Consider the following 12,058-nt stretch of genomic DNA (forward strand, 5'->3'; position numbering starts at 1 on the left):
AAACAGGTTGCTCACCTGTAACAGATGATCTGGAGCTGATCTGTTGTATTCATAAAGAATGGGTTCTGCGCCTGAGCAGGGACCTCGCGGACCGACTGACTAGCTCCTCGCGACACCTCCAACCGCTCTGCACGTGATCGTGCCCATACTTTAATAGGCGGTTGGGGCGTGTCTTCCTCAGTTTCTGCAGACCGCCAGACACCGTCTTGCATACTGATGATCCTTCTTGAAACTTCAATTTCACTGCCTTGATGTTGCGGGGAGGCTGGGTGGGTATTATGAATACAACGGATCACCTCCAGATCATCTGTTACAGGTGAGCAACCTGTTTATCTGGATCGTGATCTGTTGCATTCATAAAGAATGGGTGATTAGCCAGCTTCCCGCTTTGGCGGCGGGTCATCAAGGCAGCACCCTCTTCAGGATACTTCGACCAAACTCTGCATCTTTCGCTTGCCGTATGTCCAAAGCATAATGCTTCACAAAAGGATGACATGAGGCCCATGTGGCTGCCCTACAGATCTCTGGCAGTGGCACACCTGCCAAGTTTGCTGCTGATGCTGCATAAGCCCTCGTTGAATGCGCTTTAATAGAACTTGGGGGTGTCACACCGAGCATTATATGCTAGCCGCACGGCACGTACAATCCACTGCGCGAGCCGCTGACGCGTCACTGATAAGCCCTTAGGCTTGCCACGGTAAATTATGGACCTAGTAGCATGCAGATAATACAGCAAGGAACGCCTTACATCTAGCGTATGCATCTTGATTTCCAACTGCGTTTGTGGGCCTTGGAAGAACACGGGTAGTACAATATCCTCATTGATATGAAAATCTGATACTATTTTGGGCCTGAACCTAGGATCCAGGCGCATCACTACTTTCCCCGGGTAAATTTGGGTGTAGGGCCGATCAGCCCTAATCGCAGCCAATTCGCTCACCCTACGTGCTGACGTCATTGCTATTAAGAATACAGTCTTTAAAGTCAGCATGCCCAAGGGCGCAGCCCCCAAAGGTTCAAACGGTGCTTCCGTCAATGCATTCAAAACTAAAGTTAAGTTCCATTGCTGAACGGGACGCCGTACAGGTGGGTACATGTTATTAACCCCTTTCAGGAATTTCTTAATCTTGGGGTGTGAAAACACAGTCTTTCCATCCCAGCCACCATGCCCGGCAGATATAGCCGCCAGGTGCACCCGAAGTGATGAGTTTGCCAAGCCGGACATTTTCAAGGTCGTCATATACAGTAACACCTGCATGATGGACGCCCGTTTAGGGAAGAATCCTTTCCTTCTCGCATAGCTGCGAAATCTCTGCCATTTAATATTGTAATTACGCCGGGTCGAAAGCCTCCTACTATTAAGTAGGATCCTTTTCATTAACCTATTAGCCACGCTGTCAGCTTCAGCGTGTGTAGTTGTGGGTGTAAGATCATCCCCCTTTCTCGACTTAGCAAGTCCGGGTAAACGGGAAATTGGTGATACCGGCCCTGTGACAGCTTCAGCAGAAGAGCGAACCACGGTTGTCTGGGCCACCATGGTGCCACCAGAATCCCCTGTGTCTCGTCCCTGAGAATTTGCACTAATACCCTGGGGACCAGCGGTTGTGGGGGAAACAGGTAATATAGGCCCCCCTTCCAGAGACGCTGGAACGCATCTCCCAGTGAGTGTTTGCCATGTCCTGCACGAGAGCAATAACTCTGACATTTTTTGTTTGCAGCAGTGGCAAACAAATCTATTTGCGGCGTACCCCACTTCTTGAACAGCGGCCGAAGGTAACACTCGCTCAATTCCCATTCGTGCTGCTGGTTCAGCTGAAACGATCTGCTCAGCATGTCCGCCTGAACATTGTCCTCCCCTTTGATGTGCAACGCCATAGGGCGTATGGAGTTCGCAATACACCAGGTCCACAGACGCCGGCTCAAATGACACAGGGTTCGGGACACCGTTCCACCTTGTTTGTTGAGGTAAGCTATGGCGGTTGTGTTGTCGAGGTTCACTTGTACAACCCTTCCCTGCAACTGGGGGCGGAAAGCCTTCAACGCCAAAAACACCGCTAAAAGCTCCAGATAATTTATGTGCTTCCGTTTTTGCTGTGGAGTCCACCGACCCTGCACCTGACAATGACCACAGTGCGCTCCCCAACCCCATAGGGAGGCGTCTGTTGTCACCCAAAAGGATGGTGTCCAGGGTCGGAACTCCCTTCCTGACAGTAGATTGTCTCGTTGAATCCACCACCGCAGTGACCTCAGGACACCGACAGGGATGAGTAACATCTTTTTCTGGCCGTCCACATTCGGACGGAAATTGCGCAGGTACCACAACTGAAGGTTGCGCATATTTAGACGGGTGTAAGCTACAGTAGAATTGCAGGATGCCATTAGCCCCAGAAGCCTCTGGACGGCCTCCGCTGGTTGACGTGGCAACTTCTCGAACAGAAGCACTAGATCCCTGATCTGCTCGTACCGTGACTCCGGCAGAAAAGCCCGCTTCTTCGCAAAATCCAGTATCGAGCCTATAAAGTTCACTCGCCTTTGGGGGTCTAGATTGGATTTCTTCCAATTCACATTGATTTCCAACTGTTGAAGCAGCTGCAAGACCAATTGTGTCTGAGAAAGTAACCCTTCTCTGTCTGCGCTCACCATAAGCCAGTCGTCGAGGTAAGGGTACAGCCTTACGCCCTCTGTTCTTAAGAACGCTACGACTGTTGCCATCACCTTTGTGAACACACACGGGGCTGTTGAGAGCCCGAATGGCAAAACTGTGTACTGGTACGCTGTATCGCCTACTGTGAAACGAAGGAATCCCCTGTGACTCTCGCGAATCCCTATGTGAAAATAGGCGTCCTTCAAATCCATGGTGACCGCCCATTCTTCCTTCAGTAAGAGATGCAGAATGCCCTGTAAAGTGACCATTCTGAACTTCCTCGTCTCTACATAATAGTTCAGCTCTCTCAAATCCATTATTGCCCTTATTCCCCCATCCTTCTTGGGGATCTGAAAATATCTGGAGTAAAACCCCCTCATCCTGTCCATCCACGGCACACGCATTATTGCTTGTTTCTCCAGCAGCACCTGCACTTCGTCCTGAAGTACTGGTGTTGACCTGGTGTATTCCACACCCTGGAAAGGTGGCAAATTCTTGAACTCTATTGCATAGCCATAAGTTATAATCTTCAGCACCCACTGATCTGATGTTTTGTTGTGCCACGCATTGGCGTGGCGTGCCAATTTGATGGATACATTGGCTAACGCGAGGCTGATCTCGGGAGCCTCGGGTACTTTGGCTAACGCGAGGCTGGTGTTGGCAGCCTCGGGTATTGTAGTTGGTGTCGATATGCGCTGTTGCGGTGGATGGACCTTCACTTCAAAGAGACTGCTTAGATTGGTCTTTAGCAGCCCTCTGGCCTTTAGGTTTCTGATAATAGGGCCTATTCCTTTGATAAGGCCTGTTTTGTCTCCTGTAGTCTCTTCGATCCTGCTTATTCGAATACCTATTTTGCTGTCTTCCGTAGGGGTGACTACGAGACTGCTGACTAGCTGAAGAAGTGGATGTCATGAACGTTTTTGCCGTGACCTTCATCTTTTTCCAGGATTCCATGGTGTCATCCGTAGAGCCTGCAAATAGCCCTTTCCCATCAAAGGGCAAATACTCAATTTTATCTTTCATCTCTGGCTGTAAGTTAGTAGACCTCAGCCACGCGTGACGTCGCAAAGTAATAGCTGTTGCCATTGCCCGCGATTCCATCTCCGCTAAATGCTTGTACGTGCTCAGCAACTGCCTGGTCACCACCGTAGACTTTTCATAGGTCTGTGCTAGAGCCTTTTGTAAATCATCTGCGGACAACGTGGACGAGTCCTGGAAAAAAGTGTCCCACAGATGGTGGGCATACCGTGTCATACATGCAGCATAATTAGCGATTTTCACTGCTAAACTGGACGTAGAATAAACTCTACGCCCCAGGACATCAAGCTTTCTCCCCTCTTTATCAGCAGGGGTAGTATGGCGTTGCGCACCCTTTGACGATGCACACTCCACCACTAAAGAGTTCGGGTCTGGGTGCCTCACCAGGTAAGTGTTATCAGCCTCTTTCACCCTATACAAACTCTCCAACTTCCTCGAGGTGGGCGTTGAAGTCCTCAAAACAGCCCATGCCGACTGTGCCGCCTTCGTAATTGCTGGAATCATTGGTAGCGACACAGGGTGAGTAACCTTAGCTTTTGCCATCATATTATACACAGGATCCTTCAGATCTAAGACTGGTAGCTGGACTTCCAGGCCCAAAGCCTCCGCCATCTCACGTAGTTGCGCATGGTACGCTTTTAGTTCCTCTGAGGAAGAGATCGAGGTACCCGGCGCTACCTCCTCTGGAGGGTCAGGCTCTCTGGGCTCATGCATGGTACTTCCCTCAGTGTCTGACAAATATGATGTGTCTGAGTCGCTGTTCCTACTGCTCCCAGTCTCATGTGACGAAACACACTGCGTAGCAGGGACAAGGTTAGAAGGTGCTCCTTGCAACGACACTTGGGGACGTATGGACTCTGAGCGGTGTGGCAAGGACGGGTTATCTTGCGGCAATCTGGCCTCCAATGGACGCTGCCGTTGTGGCAGTGGATCTTCACGAAGTGACTGCTGCGCCTTCCATATCTTGTATTCCGCATAATCTGGTGGAAAAAACACTTCGGGGTTGTGGCGGAAACCACAAGCATGTGTGATGAGGCCCACAGCAAGAGACGTGGCCGTTGATGCATCTGCCGTTCGTGCCAGAATAGGTATGGCTTCGGCAGATTACGATGTTCCACCAAAGGAGTCATGAGCTGTCGAATGGGACTCGTGGCTGCTGAAATGAGTCGAGTAGTCTCTGGAGTATGCATGGACGGTCGCCCCGGAGACGCAGACGGAGTCTTAGGCACTGCTGTCCCACTCAGCTGGTCGAAGGTAAACCCGTGAAAGGTCGACCCGGATGGCGTGCCTTCACTTGAATCCAATAGGGCCAACAATGGAGTCCGAGTTTTCTGCACAACAGTTTGTTCCTGCATGACTCCCTCACCAAAGTCCATATAATCCTCCGGATGATAAGTCACCCTGGGCGACGCCGGAGAGTGAGTTGGGGTTCTTGCGGGAGTTAAGTCCGCCACCAGCCGGTGTCGGTCCCCAGTCTGGAAAACACTCGGTGTTGAAGCAGTACATTGTTCTGTAACCTGAACCCCCGCAATCTGTGTAGACGAGGCTTGTAACTCTGACACCTTCGGTATCGAGTCGAACCCCGTCGACGCCGACAGCAGCGGGTCGATCGATGTCGGTGGCGAAGTCGACGCCGGTAATGCCCGATCTCTAGATTCCGTTCGATGTCGAGCTTTTGATGCCGACGTGTGTTCGTGCCTCGACGTCGATCTCGACGCCGACCTCGATGTCGATGGCGAACCTTCCGATGACGGGGAACTTTGTTGCACCCATGGAGACGGAGTCACCTTCAAAGTAGTATCCCAATCTTCTGCCTTGGTCTGTAAACCCGTCGGCGAAGGAGTCCTACTACGGACTCGTGTCTTTTTGGACCTCTTCCTCGGTGGCGAGGAAGCGCCCTCTTCATCTGTGGAGGAATATCGCGCCTTTTTGTGTTTGCGCCGCTTCTTCTCCACACTCCCGGGCCTTTTAAACTCCTCTTCCACAGTGGCTTTAGACTGCGATGAGGCAGAGTCCACAACAGGAGGAATAGAAGTCGACGGTAGCGTAACGCTCGTTACCGACATCGATGTCGAGGGCCCCGAGCCCGGCCTCGGCGTTGGGGGTCTAAGCGCGTCCTCGTACAGTGCCGCCCGCAAACGCAACGCCCAATTTTTCAAAGTTTGTTTAGAAAAAGAGCAACAAATCTTGCAGTTCATCGGGTTATGTTGCTCACCAAGACAAAGCAGGCAGGCATCGTGTGTATCCGTTGATGGTAATTTTGCTCTGCAGTTAGTGCAGCGCTTGAAAGTTGTCTTAACCGCCGCTTTCGACGCCATAGCGCTCAGCGCCTCACGGCCAATAATAATGTTCCCATTTACGATTTTCTTAAGGGATATCCAAAAGACGTAGTCCAAAACAGTCCAAAGTTCAAAGCCAAACGTAGTTCCAAATCCGTTCCAGTCGTTGTACCGTGAAAACTATTAATTTACCGAGGAGCAATCGATCTGAGGTTTAGACGCAATGGCGGTCTAAAAGAAACTGAGGAAGACACACCCCAACCGCCTATTAAAGTATGGGCACGATCACGTGCAGAGCGGTTGGAGGCATCGCGAGGAGCTAGTCAGTCGGTCCGCGAGGTCCCTGCGCAGGCGCAGAACCCATTCTTTATGAATGCAACGGATCACGATCCAGATCCTTCACTTCCTGCTGAACAACAGATTGACACTAGTATTAATTAAATAATAAATATGAATCAGGACCTATGCCTTCATCTTTCTGTAAAGTGAAGGCTCAGGTCATACTTCACCACATTACTGAGTAGAAGTTTTAGTCTTATCAAATCTTTTGAACTACTACATTAGCGGCTATTCTTGATGTAACAGAACAATGTACAGGAGAACCTCATCAGGGGTGTAGCAAGGTTGGAGTGGGCCCAGAGACAAGATTTTAAAATGCGCCCACCCCTTGAAGCTCAGCCCATGAAGTAAAGAAATCTTAAATGAGGCTGAATAGTGATAACAAAAATATCTATCTATCTATCTATCTCCCCTATGTGCCACAATAGAACATCATCCTAAATTATTTTTTGAAAGTTTTTGTAAATTGTGGATGATGCAAGTCATTTAATGGTACTAGAGAAAGACATGCTGTTCTGGTAGCTCCAGGTCTTAACACTCACATCAATTTCGGAGGATGAATACAACTGAAGGAAGCTCAAGTGGGTGCGCGGCTGGGGGAGTCAAATATTAGTCGTATTCATATCTGTGGCCTTTGGGGGGCTCTAACAGCTTTGCCTTCATTGTCAGGTACAGGATGCTGTGGTGACTATTGCGAGATAAGCCACTGCTTTAAAGTCACAGTTATCTCAGCTTCATAGTACCAGGCTGTTAGTCAAAGTAAAGTAGAGGAAAACGAACAGAAATAGGAACCCTAGTCTCATTTTGAAAAGATTCTTTGGAAACAGCACCAGTGTTATATTAGCCAGTGATAAGCATTTAAATGCCCGAGTTTCCATTATGCCTGCAGAAGGTACTTGTTTGGCTAATTTAGATCGCTATGTTGTTTAGTCAAAATACCATATTGTGAAGTAAGACAAATAAGATAAAATTAAATTAAATCCACCTGCTAATCTATACAGTGAGATTAAAGTTCAGTTGATGCAGTCACTGGAATAAATGATAATGCATTTCCTGAACTTTACAACTTCAGGCTTTGTGTGTATGTGTACATATGCATGTTTAAATCCTTCTCCACGACAAAACCTCCTGAATATAGAAAACTAGCATGATGGCAGTGAGAAGAGATCAGCTTAGGTTTCCCCCTAATATGTTATTTCCTTGTATAAAGTGTGCATGAAGCATTCTCATAAGCAAACCTCCATCTACAGCCTGAAGTCACATATTTGGGAAAACCTTTACTATATGATTCTGATGATTGGAGAAATTGGCTCTTAGCATCTACCCATCCACTTAGGAAGATATTAATGTATTCTAGTATTACATCTTGAGTTCGCCTAGTCTCCTCTTCACTCTCAAGTTCAACTTCAGTTACAGTATCAGGAATAGTTGGACTGGATTCTACGATTTCTTGCATTAGAGCAGCAGAATCTTCCTCATCTTCTTCTTCTTCTTCTTCTGGTCCAACTCTGTGTCCTGTTTTGATCCTGATCAATTCCTGTAAGCGTTCGTCAAACTGAATGTGAAAGATGCCTAGTTTGTCTGCTAACCATCGGGCACAGGTGGTTTTGCCTGCTCCATGTGAACCTAAGAGTAATACTCTTATAGGGGGAGCCTGAAAAAGAAAATGCCAGTATAAATGTTCTGATTGTAAAAGACTATCAGTTTTCTGTTGAATAAATTTATACTTGGATAACTTATTTCAGAGGTAAGCACTGTAAATACTTATCAGAAGTATATTATCTGTTGATGCTATACAGCAGGGGTGGGGAACCTTGGTCCTCCAGCTGTTTTTGGACTACAACTCCCATAATTCCCAGCCACAGAGGCCAATAGCTAGGGATTATGGGAATTGTAGGCCAACATCTGCAGGAGGGCCAAGGTTCCCCACCCCTGCTATACAACATCTATAACTAAATCACATACATAAAGAAGAGATAAAATAACAAAAATTCATTCATTCGCCTCTTACTTTTTAACACTTCCCTTTTTCAGTATTCAACTCAATCTCACACTTTTTGCCTTTAAGAACAGCAGTTAATAAGCAAATAACATACATTTAACAGAGATATCAAAAGTCATAGTTTCATGAAACAGCTAAACTATTAGCATTACAATTATGCCCTTATTCAATGTGTCTGCTCTGTTTTAAGGATATTTTAAAGATCTCACATAGTTGATCAATACAGAGTCTGAGACTGGGGCCTAATCTACTGAGATACCCATGCTCAAGCCTCAAAGCTTTCTTCAGGCACAGAAGTGGGGGGAAATACCTCTATACTGAGGCAGTGTAAAGCCTCTGATTAGTTAGGCCTGGTATAAAAACTAGGAGCCTGGCCCTTGCCTGTAAGCAGATCATTCAGTACCTTCTGACTGCTGCACTTCACAGCCCAGTCCCTGCTCTTGCCTGGCTCAAGCACAAGCCCTTGCTTTAGCTCCAGTGCACATCTTCACCCTCAGCACCAGCTATTCAATTAAAGTTCTTGCTTCAGGCCCACATTCGGGAATTGCTACCAATGACTTTAGCCTGTCTCTGACATTTCTATTTAGTAATATCAATGTGTATCAAAAAGGTTAGCTTCAGTGGAAATATACGGTGCAGCTATCACCCTTCATTCTGGAGTAGTTATCCAGGTGCTATTTCACAGCTGTACCAGGTTTTTGGAACTAAAACAGTTTTTGTAAGCAATACATTAGCTAAGGAATATGTTGTATTGGACCAATGTTTGTGATGCTTAAAAATCCTGTAAGCTTGTGATATAGACAAATGCACTTTCCAGTGTCACTGGGGAAAGAGAATGCCATTACTTGTATTGTTACTCAGGACAGATATATTATTAAAGAACAATAATACATATTTGGACAAAATATTATTGCAATCATTATTAATTTTTGATATCTAATATGGACATATGAAATATTTTTAAAACTTGCATACTTTTAGTGGTTCGTTGTGAGTTACATACTCTTCAGGGTTTTCCAAAAATTTGTCTCTGTTTTCTGGAGTTGAAAAATAGTAGTATTTTTCTCTATATTTAGCTGCATTTTCAGGGCTTCCTGGATAAAGAATAAAGTTTTCCTTCAGAATCACTGGACAAAAATGCTTTGTGTCTCCCATGTGTCTCTTCTTTTGAGCAATTTTTTCCTCATCCTAAAAATAATAAAAATATTTCTGATAATTGAACAATACTTTGATAAAAACCTAACTCAGCATATTGACCCTGATTTAGATAACCCACTATTACATTTGAGGAGTACTTTCCTCATCTTGGATGTGAACATTTTGTTAGCTCCAACAGTGTGGTTCACCCATAAACACATGTGGCGTGGGGTAAAGAGGGAGCTTCAGCTGAGTCAGGGAATCTTCCCTCGCAATACAGGGAGTGGTGAAGGCTGTCCATGTAAGTATCCCAGGTGCTACTTGTAAGGTTCCCACAACCCCCTGACAGTGATATTTTGTGTTCCTAGAAGGATAGAGCTGCATCTGGAAAACATGTTTCTGCCTGGGAATAGCTCTCACTATATTGCAACAATGTGACGTAGTCCAAAGAAAAGTAGGCTGCAGGACGTGTTCTATTAAATTAAGCCGAATGTAAACACATAGGCTGCGTTCAGATGTAGTGTGAGGTCATTGTTTATGTTAAACATCAAAAGTTTATTCCTGTCTAAATTCTATTGAGATGGAACTACTCCTGTTTCTATGATGCAGAGGTCTTCTTGGGACATGGTAATGACCCTAACTTTGGTTTGTTAATAATCTGTGAATTTAGATGCAATAGGAAACCACAGTTAGCATAAAAGCTAGGGATGTGTGAGCAGGTCAGGAGGTTTGAAGGTCAGGAGGTTCGGGATCGGAACCCCGGTTCCATCCGGACCGGAACCGAACTTCCTGACATGTTCGCAATTTTTAAAAATGAATTTAAAGTACCTTTAGCCCCTTTGGGGGTCTTCCTGTATGCCGCTGGGGGTGGGGTCTACAAAGGTTCCCCCTCCCCCACTGGCCTCTGAAGTCATTGCCGCGGCCTGGGAAAATGATCATTTTCGGGCCTCCGTAGTGTGTGGTGGTGGCCATTTTGGCCACCACGCATATGTAAATGACCCCTGCGAGCCCTGCCATGACCCAGGGCTCGCACAGGTCATTTGCGCATGCGCGGTCACCATTTTGGAGAAAACAAAATGGCCACTGTGTATGTGCAAATGACCTCTGCAAGGCCCTGGGTCATGCCAGGGCTCGCAGGGGTCATTTATGCATGCATTGCGGTGGCCAAAATGGCCACTGCGCACTATGGAGGCCCCAAAATGATCATTTTCCCGGGCCATGGCGGTGACTTCAGAGGCCGGCGGGGGAGGGGGGACCTTTGTGGACCCCTCCCTGGGGCATACAGGAAGCCTGCCAAAGGAGCTAAAGATACTTTAAATTCATTTTTAAAATTCGTGAACGTTTCCGGGCCAGACCGGACACGTTGGCCATGTTGGGGTCTAAATCCACACGCATTTATTTGGCTTCGGTGATGATATCAAAAGTAACTGGAGATTGTGCAGTTGACTCTCAACGTTGAGGTGTTGGAACTTTCGGCATCGATGGCAACCGATGTGCCATTGGTGCAGGCAACATTGATGTTGCTTGAGATTTAGTGGTTGATACCGAGGTCAATGTTGAAGTTCAAGGCTGGGTAACCAATGCCAAGATTGTTGTTGATGGCTGAGTCAGTGTCGGTACCGAAGCTGGTGAAATAGGTCAAAAGGAGTCCAACTGCATCCATGACTCGATGAAGATGGTGTTGGCGATGTCAACACTGCTTGCAGACCAGCAGGGGATAATACAGAAGTGCTCAATGTCATCATGGGCACAGTCGGCCTGGAAAAGCTTGGAGGATGGCAGCTTTTGTACCAATGTTTTTTTTGAGCAGGCTCATCTCTCTCTTCTTCAGAAGACTTGCGCTTCTTTTTATGCTTATGTGTCAGCAATCTGGCCACCCAGAAGGAAAGTCCAGGAAGATAGTCCACAATACAAACTGGGCTGCAGAAACGAAACACAGCTCGGAATAATTCTCTATATCAGGCTTGGGCTGAAAGCTGTCGACACGAGGGTTGACAAATGTTGTCTTCCAGCAGCTAACAGAAAGCTGTTGACGTGCTTTATAGTCCAAGCTGATAGTCCAACTCTCAGCTGGCAGGGATTCAAGGCTTATCAGCCCTCTGCAAGAGGCGTTTACTCCTCCTGATAGTTTCCAGCTGTGCTCTTCATCTTGTGACACGCCGTTGCTGTGGAGTCAGTGGGGGTTGCCCGCACAACTCATCCTCTAGTCTGTCCATCACTGTTTCTGCTGCCCCAGACTGCGGTGCCTGCTCTGAAACAGCAGCCAGACCCTCCTCAGCCATCTCTTGGGAACTGACAGCTGGCCTCTGCCCCTCAGGCACCCCTGCATTGGCTGAAAGGCTGTCAGCTTCCCCTTCCTCCTCGCTACCTGAGACCGAGGGCATGACATTATGTCAATGGGAGATAGACTCCTTCAGTTGGCACAGGTTCTTTAAAGACATAATTAGCTGCTGAGATGGACACTCCCAATGTTGAGGGTTTAGACTGCGCAAAGGATGCAGCCCTCAACACAGTCCTCGATGCCAAGATCGATGGATAGGTTGATGGAGATCGAGGCATGGCAGTAGCCAGAGGTGCACCTAGGTAATTTTCAAACCTGGACCTAAAGGCCTTTGGAAC

At 47.2% G+C, this 12,058-nt stretch overlaps 1 protein-coding gene across 5 annotated transcripts in view; it reads right to left on the reverse strand.

Annotated features, from left to right (window-relative positions):
* Nucleotides 1–12,058, reverse strand: part of AK9 (adenylate kinase 9) — a 218,116-nt gene that overhangs the window by 54,398 nt on the left and 151,660 nt on the right. For all 5 annotated transcript variants that reach the window (XM_053299533.1, XM_053299458.1, XM_053299383.1 and 2 more), the window contains 2 exons: nt 9,278–9,490; nt 7,664–7,954 (listed from right to left, as the gene is read on the reverse strand). In XM_053299533.1, coding sequence (XP_053155508.1) covers nt 7,664–7,954; nt 9,278–9,490 — 504 coding nt within the window. The remainder of the gene's footprint in view (nt 1–7,663; nt 7,955–9,277; nt 9,491–12,058) is intronic.

The sequence above is a fragment of the Hemicordylus capensis genome, chromosome 1, assembly GCF_027244095.1.
Source record: "Hemicordylus capensis ecotype Gifberg chromosome 1, rHemCap1.1.pri, whole genome shotgun sequence".
NCBI classification, from domain to species: domain Eukaryota; kingdom Metazoa; phylum Chordata; class Lepidosauria; order Squamata; family Cordylidae; genus Hemicordylus; species Hemicordylus capensis.